The sequence below is a fragment of the Phalaenopsis equestris genome, unplaced genomic scaffold, assembly GCF_001263595.1.
Source record: "Phalaenopsis equestris unplaced genomic scaffold, ASM126359v1 Scaffold001093, whole genome shotgun sequence".
Classification (NCBI taxonomy): Eukaryota; Viridiplantae; Streptophyta; class Magnoliopsida; order Asparagales; family Orchidaceae; genus Phalaenopsis; species Phalaenopsis equestris.
The window spans coordinates 292,409-309,383 of NW_018165532.1; the positions used below are offsets into that span (position 1 = coordinate 292,409).

General features: G+C 38.6%; 1 protein-coding gene across 2 annotated transcripts; it reads right to left on the reverse strand.

The window, feature by feature from the left end:
* Positions 1-746: 746 nt before the first annotated feature.
* Positions 747-14,385, reverse strand: LOC110033130 (NADH dehydrogenase (ubiquinone) complex I, assembly factor 6). 2 transcript variants are annotated; one of them, XM_020737010.1, is made up of 3 exons: positions 14,206-14,384; positions 14,056-14,106; positions 749-1,802 (listed from the first exon to the last, which is right to left on the reverse strand). In XM_020737010.1, the coding sequence occupies exon 3, from the start codon at positions 1,798-1,800 to the stop codon at positions 886-888; it is 915 nt and encodes a 304-aa protein (XP_020592669.1). In that variant the 5' UTR covers positions 1,801-1,802; positions 14,056-14,106; positions 14,206-14,384; the 3' UTR covers positions 749-885. The 2 variants fall into 2 exon arrangements, with proteins under 2 accessions (XP_020592670.1, XP_020592669.1); XM_020737011.1 differs by lacking the exon at positions 14,056-14,106 and having other exon boundaries at positions 747-1,802; positions 14,206-14,385.
* Positions 14,386-16,975: the final 2,590 nt, after the last annotated feature.

Consider the following 16,975-nt stretch of genomic DNA (forward strand, 5'->3'; position numbering starts at 1 on the left):
GCATTTACACTGCACTTAAAACATATCATTTTACCTATTTCAAACCTAAACTGGTCAAGTATTTATGAAATAAGCATCTTATACTCATAAATAGGCACATAAAATGCACTCCGTCTCTCTTCGTCTAAGTCAGCCATCTCGCCTTGTCCGCCTGTTTTCTTCAATCTCGCTCAATTACTCCACTGCCGGCAGTCCTGTCTACCCCATGATGTTTTATGAAACGATCCCGTTTTCCTTCCGGCGAGCTCTCGAACTGGTGAGATAGTTTGACGGGGGTAAAATATTGATGTTAAAATGATATGTTTTGAGTGCCGTGTATGTAAATATACCATAACAATAATAATAATGAACAAAGAGGTTGGGCTGCAATAAGTAATTTTTTGGAATTTTTAATCATAGCAGGATGGCAGCGTGCCTTTCGTAGTTTAATTGTCTTTTAGTTATTGTTATTTCGTAGTTCTTTATAAAAGCTTTGGCCAAAAAATAAAGTGTGTTTAGCGCACAACCTAATTTTTATTCTGCCTTCAAGGGAAGGGAAGGGAGGTCGGTTTAGGGTGCGTAAAGCTATAATTTTATTTATTTATAAATTAGTATTAAATTATTAAATAACTAAATAAAAAAAAAGAAAAGAAAATTGACGATGCACTTGTAAATGTCCCTGTTTTTCAATGTTATTGTTTTACATTCAAGTTAAATAAATTTCAAAAATAGATTTAGCAAATACTTTTGTGTGTGGATATATGTAAATTTTAAAACATTCTTACTGATGTGAATAAAAAACGTTGGGGAGCAAATACAAACGCATTGTATTATCATGATAATGCTCAATTGTAAATTCCGATTCTCAAACTAACAAAGTAATGTGATACATCAATAACTTGTTCCTCAATACTTATTCCTCAAAGAATGCCACCTGAGCTTCAACTGATACCAAAGTGGAGAGCCACCCAAAACCCCTCTTCCCAAACTTGAATCAAACACATTAAAATCACTCTTCTCCATAGCATCAAACAGCACCTGCACTGCCACAGCAGGCAGCAACACAGGAACAGCCTCTTCAGGAACACTCGGAGCCAATTCTCTTCCCTTCTGCAGATGACCAACAGCAACACCTGCAATCTCAAACACCGCATCTGAAAGCTTCTCCTTCAAATCCCTTCGAATTTCCAATCTCCCATTCTCTCTTCCTAACAGCCCATGCTTCTCTGCTACTTCAGCTGGTATGTATGGTATTCTTCCACTTCTTCCAGCATGGTATGGCAGGGATCTCAGCAGCAGGAGAAGACCACTTGCTTTCCCGATGTGTGAAGCCGCATGATCCGCTGCAGTGGATTGAATCCCACCTGCTTGGAGAGTCATATACAGAATCGTCGAAACTGTGTCTTCTGCATATTTCTCCAGATCAGCGATGGTAGCTGGAATGTAACCCTCTTCTTTGTTTCCATCATTTATTCGGGCCTCGACTAACCGTTTGAGCCAATGTTTACTGATCTTATGCTCTGAAATCACCGCAGATAGGGCTCTCGCAACCGGCTGTTCTACGAGCTTCTTCGCAAATATCTTGTCGATGGCTTCCTGCCACCATAAAAGACGCATGACTCCGACCCCAGGCTCTGAAGCGACATCCATGGCTCTTGCAATCTCCACATTGAAAGCGCGGAATGCGAAAGCGGCCTTACGCATGGCCGGGGGAAGGAGAAGCAGGCAGAGGTAATGGTGGTAATCATAACTGCGAACTTGTTGAACACAGTACGAGAAGGCTGCCCGAATGCTGTAGCTGGATGTTGGAGCGGCATTCATATCTGTCCAAATGGTACCCGTCACACATAAAATGATGGATATTCAGATGATTTAATATAGGTTAGAGGGGCCCAAATGAATTCTGGTTTTTAAAACAAGAATCCTAGGATGAAAATATAATTCCAATGAACTAATCGACATGTTTTGGTTATTCAGAATGATTCAACAAAAGAAACATGAATATCAATCATATCAGGGAAGAAGGTAATCTTAGCGTGAATATCATGAGAATGAGAGCAATTAATATGATGATCTTTCTAAGAAAATCCAAATTTTGTTAGAGGAATAAGCTAATGGCACCTTGGCAACCTATTAGCAACCAAAGGACCCATTGTAAAAGGGAATTCTCCTTCTGCTTAGTCATCCAGTATAATAAGGTGTGTAGAATAAAATGGCGGATATGCTCTCATGAACTCCGATGACTCTATCACTAGTAAAGCAACCACTTCTGTTAACTTTAATGACACCCAAGAGGAAGGATAAGCAAGTATAGATGGATTTCACTATAAAAGGAATATACTATGGGGTTGTTCTGTTGCAACTAAAATGGGTGCATTATATTTTGTTTACGTTACATTTAACATTTCTTAGCTAATGCAGCAACCTTGTGCCTCTCATTCTTCATGATCCTACTACCATAGTTGCAGTCCCCATCGATGCCATGACCACACTTGCTCATGAATCTGAACTCATTCCTAACTTTATCATTCACATTCAAACCAGCAATCCCTTTACTTGCTCATTTCCCTGCATCCCATGGGATTTGTCCCGACGATGCCCAATCTGCAAATTTGATGCCTTTATGAGCTTTTGTAGAGATGAAAAGTTGATTTTGAAACTAGCTACTTATTTGTATTTTTAGGAGATCCTTAAAAAGGAGGAACTAAATTACTGAGTTGCTATGAGGCCCTTAAAATCCGAAGCCCATTTTGTTCGGTTTAGTGCTCTCCAGGAATGAACAACAACATGGTTTAAATGGTTAATATAGAGAATTTTGCAACAACAGCATTAACAACAAAGACTTTATCCCATTAAGTGGGGTCAACTACATGAATCTTCTTTCTCTATTATGTCCTACTGGATGTCATATTTTCATTTAATTCTAATAGGTTAAGATAATTTTTTAGACAACATGCCCACGTCCTTTTAGGTCTACCTCTACTTTTCATACCAAAAGTCAAATCTAAAAAACTACTCTTGTAACAAGATCATTAGATGATCAACGTTTCATTCGACCAAATCATCTAATACGACTCTCTAATCTTGTCTACCACTAGAGCTACACCAATCTTTTCACGGATATATTCGTTTCACATTCTCTCCAAGTGTAAAGCCACTCATCCACCTAAACATTCTCATCCACCCTCATCCACCTAAACATTCTCATCTCAACAACACTTAGTTTTATGCTTCTCTTTTAAAAGCCAACATTTTGCACCATAAAACATTGCGGGTCTCACCACCATCTTATCAAAATTTCTTTTATGTCTAAAGGGTACTTTTCTATCACACAAGGCCGGATGCATTCCTCCACTTCAACCATCCAACTTGAATTTGCTATCTTACTAATAACATCACCATATATATCACCATCACTTTGAACAATAGACCCGAGATATCTAAAATGTTCACTCTTTTTAAATACTTGATCACAAATCATTACAATACCACCACTAGATCTGAGATTTGGATAAAGCAACGAACCTACCAGACATAGGAGACACATGTCTTATAAGACTCGAGTTGAACGACAAGTGAGTCACGGCTCACCCAACCGCAGTTGAGCGACCGACCCGGGGCGAGCGAGATTGCTATACGGCCGAGCGCCTCGACCAACCAACATGCACTTCGGAAGACACAGTTGTCACTCGACCGGCCGCCTCAATCAGCCGATCTCAAACAAGTCGGTCCGCCGACTATGAGTATGTTAAAATTCAAATTGTAATACAGATATAATATAAAATCCATATAATTAATTAGAACATTAATCATATTAAGAACAATTTTCATAACTGCTCTATCCTTTCTGTAGTTGTACAAAATACGCTCCTAAAAATATGAGACAAAATATACGAACAAAGGGGACTATCTCTCCCAATTCTCTCAACAGTAAATTCGTGACCCACTACTCTATTTTCTCTCATTCACTCGGCTCTAACTCTCGAAACGTGTTCACAAAAGAATATGAGATCCAACAACCTGAAAGGTGGTACGATGAATGTAGACATGCCCCAGACGAGAAGTAGAGCTAACTACAAAAGAGAAACTGCTCAAAGAGAGATAACACACATGAAACTCAACAGAAACACTACGCAACCAGATGTCTATGTGCAAATCCAGTGCTTACAAGCCCAAATGACCCTCATGATAGAGCAATTCGAGGTCCTCTAGGCAGCAATCTCCCAAAAGAACGACCAGACGCCTCGATTGGAGGCGGAACCTCAAGGGGCTCGTCCCTAAAGGACCTCACCAAGGAATCCGCCTATCCCACACAGCTAGGTCAACAACCAGCGGACAGAAGAACAAGATAAGTCTTAACACACTGACACAGCTTTGTTTGCACAGGCGAACAAACAAGGTGAAGAGCGGATGCGAGTGCCCGTTCGACCACTCGTAAGAGAGGCTTTTACTCGCTGAATCAAAGAGGAAGTACCATCACCCAAGCTAAGGATCCCTTGGATTCCTACAAAAGGAGTTAGAATCCGATCAACCACGTAGCGTCGTTCAAGTTGTCAATCAGTCTCCTCTAGATCGATAACCCCATAATATGTCGCCTCTTTTTAACTAACCTAAAGGAATCGACCCTTCGATGGTTTGAAGGTCTTCTGACCGAAACCATCCCAAATTACTACAAATTAAAACTCTTCAATTCACACTTCTCAAACATGCAGAAACCGAGGAAAGACTCGAACAGCTTGTTTGACATCAAACAGGGAGAGAGTGAGAGCTTGCGAACCTTCATCACCGCTTCCAGAACGAAATGCTGGAAGTTAGAAATAGAAAGCCTGAAATAGCTTAAACAACTTTGAAGCGAGGAATCCAAAGCAAATGGTTCAGGTATGACCTAAATCTGTTGAAACCTACTATTTTTGCAAGAGTGTTGGAGATGGCGAACGAGCACATACTCGTCGAGAAAGACCTCTAAGGCTCCTCGAAGGGTAAGCCAGAATCTTCCTACCACCTGTCAAAGAAGTGGTAGAACGGGGCAAGCTGCAAAGAGCGAAGAATAATCAATCCTCCATGGATCACCAAAACAACAACCCTCGGTCTTGAGATCAGTGGAGAAATGACTGGAAGCAACGCTCTGATCAACGGTTGGCTCAATATTATGAGTGATTGCATGTTTACCGGGAAATGCAAGGTTTGATATCCCTCAACATGCCGATGGCCGAAATAGTCCAATCCATCCAAAACAAGGACTACTTCAAACTGGCCCCACCACTGAAGGCAGCGCCGACCTTACGGGATCCGAAGAGGTACTGTCAGTGCCACCGCGACCACGGTCACGACACGGAGGAGTGATGTCACCCCTGATTGAAGAACTCATCCACGCTGGGAAGCTCAAAGAGTTTGTTGTAGTAGACGTGCACACACAACTACAAGGTAAAGCATCAGGAAAAGTTCCCTCTAATGGACCTGTCAGGGTGAACAAGATCCACGTAGCAGGGATAATACCCGCCATCTTCGGAGGAGGACAACGAACCTCCAGCTTGAAGAGACAACATTCGGAAGAGGTACAATCCATCGTCCCGTACACACGTAACCACTTACCCATTATCTTTACAGATGCAGATTTCCCACCAAAGTGGAACCCCCACAATGAGGCGATCGTCATCAAAACACTGATCTACAACTACCAGGTAGGTACTATTTTCGTTGATATAAGATGTTTAGTGATTATCCCATTCAAAACAGTGCTCGATAAGATTGGCTTGAAGGCAGACTAACTGACAGCACCGACTGGTCCGTTATTCGGATTCTTAGAGGAAAAAAGACATTGGGCCTTGTCGCTCTCACCATCTCTTGGGAAGAAACAGGGAAGCATTATAACAACATGGAGGATTACGTCGTGGTCGAGTCTCCGCTAACCTACAAGGCTCTCTTTGGCTGGCCACTCCTGAATAGCTACCGAGTTATGACTTCTACCTACCATGTGGCAGTAATGTTCCTAGGAGACGGAAAAGTAATTACGGTCCAGAGGAACTTGGAGTAGTCTAGAAGCTGCTATTTGCAAGCGGTCTCGGGCGTCAACTATGAACCACTACACATGCAGATCCAGAGGGATGAGGGTCTTGAGATCTGTGAGGCCGTCCTCCAGGTGCCTGTGTCCAACGAAGAACCCGACAAGGTTTTCCTGATCAGTGAACACTTTGACTTAGGATTCAGGAGCCAGCTAATACAGATGCTTTGGGAGCACCGGGAAGTGTTTGCTTGAACAGCAACAAAAATGCCCAACGTTTCAATTGACGCCACGTGCCATTGTCTAAACATCAGCCCCTACTCTCGGCTGTTCCAACAGAAGATCCGTTCGACCGCTAGAACTTTGACAGAACCGACAGCGACAGAGGTGCAGAAGTTGCTAGACGTCGACTATATCTGTGAAGTCCAGTGCTTGACTTGTCTCAAACATCGTCATGGTCAAGAAAGCTAACGACATGTAGCAGATGTGCGTCAACTTCACCAACCTCAACGCTGTTTGCCTAAAGGATACCTGCCCCCTACCAAAGATTGATACATTGGTGGACACAACAGTTTGATACTCGGTAATGAGTTTCCTCGATGCTTATTCCGACTACAATCAGATAAAGATGCATCAAGCCGACGCAGAAAAAATGACATTTATTACTGCATAAGACATATTTTGTTTTAATGTAATGCCCTTCGGGCTTAAAAATGCTAGGGCGACCTATCAACGTCTCATTAATGTAATCTTTTCTGATCGAAAAGGAAGGACATTGAGGTATTTGTCAACGATATTCTAGTTAAAAGTAAGCTAACCGAACAACACATCGAAAATCTAAAAGGGACATTCATAACACTAAAAAAATTCAATATGAGATTAAACCCCTCCAAGTGCACCTTCGACGTGTCGATTGGGAGTTCCTCGGCTTCTTATTAACTCTCGAAAGTTTAAAACCCAATCCAAAGAAAGAACAGGCAATCCTAGACATGTCGCCCCTGCGGAGTACTAAGGAAATGTAGAAATTAACCGGCTGAATAGTCGGGCTCGGTCGCTTCATCCTGAAGTTAGGCAACAAGTGCGCGACGTTCTTTAAGGCACTAGGAAAAAATCAACGCTTCGAATGGAAGACCAAATTTGAGGAGGCGTTTAAAAACTTGAAAGATTCCTTAGTATCCCCACCACTGCTTTACAGCCCGAAGTCAGCGGAAGAGCTATCACAGTACCTCGGAGTCAGACGAGAGGTTATAAGCTCAGTTCTAGTCTGAGAATACCCGATCTCCTCCGCGAGCCAGTGCCGACGCTGAAACCAGATACCCGATTATGGAAAAACTAACATTTGCTTTGATTATTTCCACTCGCAAGCTTGGACCATACTTCCAAATGCATTTGATTCGTGTCAACACAGACCATCAATTGAAATCTGTGCTCACACAGCCGAAGCACTCCGGTCAACTGCTAAAGTTGGCGGTAGAACTCAACAAATACAACATCACCTATGTTCCTCAGATTACAGTCAAAACTCAAGCAATCACAGACTTTCTGGCTAACGTTTACACGACAAAGAAGCTAGATGAGGGAATCGTCACTGAAGACGAAACGTGGACCCTGTACTTCGATGAAGCCACCAAACAGGCAACAAGCCTAGGGCTGGTCCTATAAAGCTCAACTGGAGAGCATCTCTACCAGACGATATCAGTGGAGTTTGACGTCACAAACAATCAGACAGAGTATGAAGCACTAATTGTCAGGCTCCACTTGAACTACGAGATAGACGGTCGGGACATACTCATAAGGTCTGACTCATTGCTAGTCGTGAATCACGTTAACGGATAATTTGAAGCCAGAGACAAGCTGATGGTCGGATACCTTGCCAAGAAAAAAAAATGAAATAAGAAGATTCAAGAGCTTCCAGATCGAGCATGTCAGCCGGGGGGACAATCAGTTTGTCGCTATCCTCTCCAAGCGCGTCAGTTTGGGAGGAATACCCAGAAAACTAACCAGGTCAACAATTGACGAACCAAAGATTATGGAGGAAGCGGTCGATGAGACCAAAAGTTGAATGGATCCATATATCTACTACATGGAGATTGGAAAGGAAGAAGAAAAAGATCCTAGGCATTTTAAAATTGAAGCCGCTCTGCACCTATTAATCGACGAAAAGTTGTTTAAGAGATTGGTTACTTCAGTATACCTAAGGTACTTGAAAGAGGGCGAAGTCTAAGATGAGTTCTGGTATGTACATTTAGAAGAATGTGGCAGTCACTCCGAAGGAAAGACTCTTGCTTACCGACGTTCCTAAAGGACGTAACGAATTTCTCAAGGTGCGAGTAGTGTAAAAAAAATACGCCTTTATATCATCAGCCAGTTTGAAAGCTAATAGTCAGTCCTTGGTCATTCGTCATGTGGGAACTCGACATTCTTAGGCCTCTTCCTCCGTCGAAAAGCCAAAAAAAGTTCTTCTTGGTAGCATTCAATTATTTTTCAAAACGGATCGAAGCAAAACAAATTACTAAATCAACGCAGAAGTGGTCTGGAATTTCATATGATCTGGTTTGATCTGCAGGTATGGATTACTGTTTTTCATCATCACAGACAATGAAACTCAGTTTGCAGACCAACGAGTAAAAGACTTTTGCACAAAACAAGGAATAGATCTGAACTTCGCCTTGGTGCATCACCCTAGAACGAACAGGCAGGCCGAGACAGCTAACAAACTCATCTTAAATCTATTAAGGAAAAAAGGTCGAAGGGGCCAAGGAAGCTGGGCGGATATGCTACCCTTGGTGCTCTAGTCAATCCGAACGACGCCTACTACAACGATCTGACAAACTCCGTTCATGCTAACCCATGGAATCGAGGTTGTGATACCAGTCGAATATGATCATCACAACCAAAGGATCATTACAACCTGCTCGTTTCTCGAAGACGAACTGATCAAGTGGCAGCTTGCTAACATTGAAGGGGCAATGCTAGCCCTCAACCTCGCGGAAGAAACCTAATCCAGATTAGCACTTTGACAAGAGGAGATTAAGAGGTGAACCGCCTGCCATTTCGACAGACATGTTCGGGAGAGAACTTTAGTCTCAGGAGACCTAGTCCTAAAGAAGGTCGATCCAGTAGCTCACGCACAGGCGATCGGTAAGTTGGACCAAAGTTGGAGCGCGAATTATATTATCTGCCAACACATCTCTCCTGGGGTGTATCGACTAAAGACATATGCTAGAAAGGAACTCCCACAGACATGGAGCGAATACAACTTGAAGAATTTTTTTTCATAGAAAAACTCTTTGTTTTATAAATTTATTCCTTATATACTCGAAGGGAAGTGTTATCCTTATTATAATTTTGGTCAATGCAATAAAAAAACAAACTAAATCCTTAACTCAATGTCTCAACTCCCAAAGATACTCGGGAAACTTGGTCCGACCAAACTCTGTCGAACGGTTGTCCTTATCAATCAAATTCTAGGCCGACCCGAACAAAGGTTTGAGGAGAGACACCGCCGATCAGTCAACCACAAAAATAACCATAGTACAATAGAAATAAGGAACAACACATAAGAAAGTGTAATGAAAATAAAACAAAATCAAGATAAAAAAGGTAATTTTATTCCAAATGAAAGATACAAGGACACTTCCGACCAACAAACATACCAGGTACATACTTTACAACCCTTTAGACTGAAACTAACCCTCAGAAGGGACGGTCGGTCCATAGAATGAGTAACGACCGACACAGTTGAGGAGAAATGACCTTATCATTTGGAAGACAAGCACAACCCTCTACTTAGACGTCGCAGCTAAAAAATCCGTCTTGTTCCACTTTCTTCACCGCAGGATTTCCCTGTGTACGAAATGTCGCATAAAGATATGAAAAATATGAAAGAAAGTTAAGTGCCTTGACATTTCGAACACAATGGAAACCCTCACCGCGAACACCCAAGACGTCCAACTCCTCCGGATCCCCCTGGGCCCGGAGAGGTAAGAAGGGGCGGGAAAAACGCTGTCCGGGCAGTTGCCTGTATCTAAGAGATCCAGCTCGGGTCCCTTCCGATTGAGCAAAGGAGGATAGAGTCAACAACTTCAACTCCCACTCTATACAAACCATGACAGCTAATTTGACCTCGAGTTTATGCCCTTCCACGTATTGAGACACAAAAACCTACTATTGTTAATGTTGATGCTAATATGAGTTGATGATTGTTTTCCTTTGCATGTTATAGATGTCATTATAGTGCTCTATTTCAACGGGCGTGTGTTGTTATAATTATGTTGTGTTGTTTTAGATGTGATGTTATACTATTTCAGTTGATGGGTAAAATTAGTTGAGTTATCTTGTATCGTACCTTAGTTTTATTAGTTACTTTTCATCCTAAGAATGGAATCTAAACTTCATGAAAATTTATGAATAGTTTGTGTTTCCTTTAATGAGGTGAGGCTAGGGAAAAAATTATAAATTTGGAGGACAATTTTTATAAGGATGAGAGATAGTAATAAGTAGAAAAAAAATTTGTTGCTTGAAGGAGACGCGACATTCGAGGAAAATTAAAAGGAAGAATTTATACTCTCGTTTTATCATTCGAACTGAATGAGAAATAGACAGCAAGAGAGAAAGAAAAACGAGCAAAAGAAAAAAGTAGGAGCCATGAAGAAGAAGAGAAGGGAAAGCAAGCAATTTTTTTCTATATCTTGTGGCTTGCAGAGAGTCGACTGATCCTTGTAAACTGTCGCCAAAGGAGCCCATGCCTTAATCAAAGAAGAAAAAGGAAGAATAGAGTCAGAGAGCGAGAGAGAGTGTTTCAAACCTTGGAAGTGTTGCATGCATATTGTGGAAGGGAATACGACACTTCGTGCGAGGGGTGACATCGAAAGTGTGAAGGAGAAAAGAAGGGAGTTTGAGAAGTAATATCTCTTACATGAAGGTTTCATCTTATGCAAAGGAGAGGAAGGAAGCTTTGCTTGGGATGATGTGAACCCTAGACAACTAACCAAAGGAAATTGAGTTGTAACCCTCTTAGAGCGAAGGAAGAGGCGGAGTACCGTGTTGCTCGCAGCAGTACTCATGTTTGGAGCCCATGTCTCACCGAAATAGAGGATAGGAGGTTTGTTTATGGGAAGGAGTCTTTAGGCGAGAGGGGGGACCGAAATGAGCATTTTAGGATAAGTTGGGGTTTAAGGATATTTAGATTTTTAATTATATTAATTGAATTGCATTTAAAGCATTAATAAAGATTTTCTTTTATTAATCAAAACGATAAAGCAGGAAGGAAGAATTAACGACAGTAAATGCGGGGTTAAAGAGGATCCTAAATGAATTGTTGACTTTGTAATAAGAGGAATTGAGACAAATTTCAATTTTGCATCTAATTTATCTTGATTTAACACCTAATTCTAAGACAATATTGATATGAAATTATGTTAATTTAGGTTATGAAGACTTGCAAGAAAGACTTTGGACTCGTTTATGCGCGTAAGAGAGAAATGCAAGCGGGACAGTAGATTCGAATAATTGATTTAGGCAAAGCTTTAATTAAGAGTTATTTTATTTTTAGATAAATTATTGTCAAATAGAGATATTACATCGTAGTGATAATTTAATGATATAATAAAGCTTAACTTAATAGTGAGATTTACATAAATATATAAATTAGTATCAAATTTCATAAAATGTGATAAATTTAAAATATTAGAAATATAAATAATGATAAATAATTTATTTAATTTAACTACAATAATATTTTATAATTGATGATAGGTATTATATTGTATAAGAGATCTCAAAACTTAAAACGAAACAAAAATCATCAGCAAGCAAGGTGAGCACTTTTACTTTTAAGCTATGGTATTTTTTGTTTATTCTAAACCGAATTCATTTATTGTTACTAAAACCTAATTGCACCAATTTATTGTGATTTATGTACTCTTCTAGATGTTGATCATATGATAGTGATGAATATATATTTTTATAAATACTAATGTTATGCATTATATAAAGGTAGAATTGAATGAAAATAGCATATAAATGATATGAACTATATGTGCTTGTATGCGGATGATTCACTATGATATATTGCATCCCCTTATGATACATGCTAAGAGACACTACGGTATCCATGCATGTAAATGAAAATAATTGTTGATATTGTGCACGTTAAATGATACAAAATTTAGACAATACTCTTGTGACATATGTAAATAAAATGATATAGACACTTAAAGGATACAGTATGATATAGTAAAAGGTTTTGAAATACCTTGACCAATCATATTCATAAATATAATTTGTCAAACAATCTTATATTGATTTATTAAGAGATTGATTAGTATGCATATTATTTTCTTTTTCATTGTGTTACTATAGTTTACAAACAAGAGTATTCATTGACTATGATTAGCTCAATATTGTTTTAAATTAATTTTTCAAGTTTAATCATTTCTGTAAAAAAGAATAATAAATAAGAGAATATCTATAGAAGATGTGGACAACCATAGTTAAGGTAAATTTATCCTTTGTTTAATTATATCCCTAGTAGCTCTTTCATTTAATATGGAATGATTAAATTTTAATTATAGAAAATAAAAATAGAAAATAAAATAATTTTAATTATCACTGTCTGACTATCTGTTCCTATCTTGGATAATTTTAAGTCCTGTGTCAGGTCATGACAAAATGTGCACTCTACTGCACCTCAAAATCTTTCAATATAAAGTAAGGACTGTACGCTCCACTGTTTGTATTATCTCAAGCGTAAGAGAACAAGTTCATGGATTTCGTAAGAGGATTATTGTAAACTTGTTATCGGTCATAATTATGTTTCTATTATAGCATACGAGGTCTCATAGAGACATAGATGATAACACTCATGCAGAGTAAACAAACTAAAATACATTTCTTTCTAAAAAAAAAGTTCAAGCGAATTTCAGCTTATTGAGCTCGGCTATCTCATATTGACTCCCACTCCCTCAACCCATTTTGGAAACATTATATAGCATGTTGGATACTATTCAAAATAATAGCACAATCTTCATTCCACAAACTAATGATGAAGCTAAGGTGGCAAACAAAACAGATGAGCAACTACTATGACGATTAATACATGACATCGAAAGATTTAGGATGAGAGCAAGTTGAATGTTTAGTTCATATTCAACATGACAATAAAATTAAACAAGTGGAGTTCTATTTGAGGCGTTCACGGATCTGCCATAAAGTGTCTTCGACTTGGAGCTCTTGACGGAAACAATGATCGAGTTCAAGAACCGTGACGAAGTTCATGTCTCAAAGATCTTCATCATGTACCATATTCTTAGGTGTACCATCTCACACAGTGTTTTGCAAAATGGCATTGAGTGATTTATTTTTCATGCAACATAGTTCACTCTTTCATAGACTAGAAGAACAAAAAAGTTACTTTTTAGGCTCTTCTAAATTATTATTATATTTGTAACCATGTGTATTATTGCCTATATACTTTAATTTGTCCTTACTTTTATTTATTTGTGTAAAATAATGCCCCCGAGAAAAGTGTTGCGATCACATACACTAGAACTAGATAGAGATCTACCAGAAGAGATGCTCCTTTCCTAAAAATCCGTGTTATATCAACAATCATAGGTTTACTACTCTAGACCGCTGGGGCTGCCGGAGTCCCAACAATTGATGTTGTTATTCTAATCAAGATTATGTCGCAGAATGTCAGTTAAGCCTTACAAGCTAATATTGTCGCCCATATTACTCCATTCATTCAAAGCAATTTACCAAGCAGCTCACCAGCACAACAAACATCCACGAAACACTCAACAAAGAAGCTTGGGAAAGTCATCTCGAGAAATTCACTAAAATTCCAGGAGACGTACATGCTCATGGAGGATAGATGAATCCTGTTATGAGACCATTCATGAATGCTTTGTCTCATGAGTTGAGGTGAAATAAATTCATAAAAAAAAAAAAAAATGCAAAGTTCACAATTGTCAGACCAATGAGGCTAAAAATGTAATTTTTGATTGAATTACGTTAGGTTTTCCTAGCAGTAAGCTTTAAGGAGAAGGGAGACTGCTCGTAGAGATACTCACTCCGGCGATCAATCTCTCCGGAAACACGTGGCCACCGGCTTCCTTCCCTTACTTAGAGGAGATAAAAGGTAAGGAGAAAAGAAAAAAGAGTTAATGAAGACGGAAAGTAGAAGTAGATTTAGGGCATCATTCATCTTAGCTCAATCTCACCTCAAAAAGCAGCCGACGATGACCACAATCAAGCCGGTGAAGTGCCCTCTCCCATCGGCGCCGCTCCCTTACCGACCTCTCCCACGCACTCTTCCCTCCGCCTTCGCAAAACCGGCCTGAAACCACACGCCCAAAACCAAATTTAATATTTAAATATGACGGCCATAATTGGAAGGAAGATATTTACATGCTTCGAAATCAATTCCTATGTATTTAACAAGTTAATATTTCAAGCCTATACATGAAAATATGTATTTCATTTTAAAAAACGGATAATAATATATTTGGTCCTCAGCTAATTTATTTTTAATACTTAACACACACACACACACGGGCTTACTATTTACATATTTCACATCTAAACTTTCATATTTACACACATTATTTTTTAGCACTTCAAATTTATGCATGAAAATGTAAATATATATATTTTTAAAATCAATAATTATGTTATGTTTTATGTGTTTTAGGTGTGGATATCTAAATATATAAGAATTGTGTGTTTTGTATGTAAATGCCCCCTAAAAAGAAGAATAAGACTTTTGCACTACATTGTTACAAAAATAATGTCATTCATTATATTTTCATAGAAATTTATGTTGAAAGAACTACTTTCTATATAGAATATTTAGCATTTATAGATAACTTGCATTTACACTACTTTGCTTCTTTCTCCATTCCTTATTTATTTATTTATTTTAACTTTAGTAGTTTTTTTTTTAGGTCAAGTTATGGTGTTCTATAATTTTTTTTCTTGCTTTGATGAGATTGTCCACCAAATGTTGCAGATGTAAGCAACTTTTTTTTTTTGACAAGAATATAGACCGCGCAGAAAGTTTCATATTTTAATGCATGGGAGCCTAAAGCGCCCTCAATTTCATAGGTTCTGATTTTTATAGATTTAACTAATAAAAGCTTATGCAGGAATTGATAGATAAATGACAATCTTTTCATGTTCACAGTTGTTCAAGGTGTTTTGGTGTTCTTTTAAACAAGAGTGGTTGGTAGTGTGTCATTCTTTTCAAAAGCAAAATCTTTAGGCGATTCTAGTGTTCTTTCAAACAAGAATGTATAAATATCAACCAAGGAAGATTTCATTGGTGGTTCATTCAAGAGTTAGTTAATTCATAAACCTCTGCAAAGATATGCCTATTAGTGTGATCAATTAATTCAACCAATATCTCTGGTTATCATCAAACACTTGAGCATACCTAGAAGGAAATTCCAACAATCTTTGGGTAAGTGCTACTTGAGTCATAACTAGCTTCAACTCTCAAGAGCCAATATTCTATTTGAAATCGTACAATAAAGTTGCACAATGACATGCTTGACTCATGCTTCATCTTAAATAGGGTGTAAGAGTTCTTCGACGGCCTCCAAGCGCAATACCTTTTTGAATTTGACGAATGATGTTATCACTCAGAGTGAAAGCCAATAGAAGCATATGAGAGATAATTCCCTAAAAATAGCGAAGCCAATATGACAATTCAAAACATTTCCTATATCAAATAAAAATCCAATTGACTTAAAAAAAAAAGCCTAATCAAGATAGAATCTTTTGCTACAGCAACGTGTCTCAAGAATGTGCTGATTAATTACAACTTCCAATTTTCACTAAATTATGGATGAGACTCTCCTGTAACCCTCATTTATAAGCTCGCGAGCTTGGTGTTGCTGGAAGGTTTTATGAGTTACCATAGATTGAACACTAATTTAAAGATATTCGAGATTATTAGGTTTACAAACTTTATATTACTATTTGTGTAGTTCGTTTATAATATATTCTTAAGAATGAAATGTATAATTCATATGACCTTAGATATTACCATGGTGTTTTTCGTACAAGTTGACCCGCCAGCTTAAAATTGATTCAACACTGATCTGCTAACCTAATCGACCATTCAACTCAAACTTGGCCCAACATCGAACCAAAAATTGACTCAAATAACTATTATGCCTTATGTTAAATGGGTTAAAAGAGTCGGGTTCGAGTCGACAAGTTGAAGGGGGGACGAGCTCGGGTTGAACTTTTTGATTTATTTTATATTTTAGTTAGTTTTGGGTCAAGCAGTTTCAGGTCAAATTATTTTTGAGATAGAACCCAATTTGATCCTCGAACTTGATTTGACAACCCTAATGTAATTAATTATTAAATTCTTATAGATTGTTCTTAATTAACTTTATAACAATTAATTCTTACATGAGTTATGATACGCCACCAACAAATTATCATAACCCAGCACGAATCTCGATGCAATATTTTGAGCACGAACATTCAAACTTTGATTACGAGTCATCCGGAATTCCGATTTCAGCAAAATTATAGTCAAATTGATCGGCTCGATGAAACGGATCTATTGATATAAAAATTAGTCCAATCCGAGTCAAAACAAGCTCGAATCAAGTCATTAAACCACTACTACGAGATTTTCGGAGGCATTTGAAAGGTCAAACAAATGTCGAATCCAACGAGTTTATAGTCGAATCGAGCATCTCAAAAAGACGAATCCAACGAGCTCAAGATTGCTCAATTCCGACATCGTTAAGGCACTCAAATGTCCATCAAACGTCATCTGATCAAGGGAAGCTCTCCGGATCGTCCGATCAAAATGGTTCATATTCCTGCATTAATTGCACTCAAAACACTATAAATAGAGCCTCACCCCTCACATGAAAGGAAAAGGAGGCTTAAGAGAGAACTTGAGGCTTTGAGAAGGAGCTCAAGTCCAAGATCATCCTCGCCATCGTCGATCGCCGTCGACCACCACCG

Excerpts from the sequence above, each read along its gene's own strand:
- LOC110033130 (XM_020737011.1), bottom strand. The coding sequence starts at position 1,800 with ATGAATGCCGCTCCAACATCCAGCTACAGCATTCGGGCAGCCTTCTCG.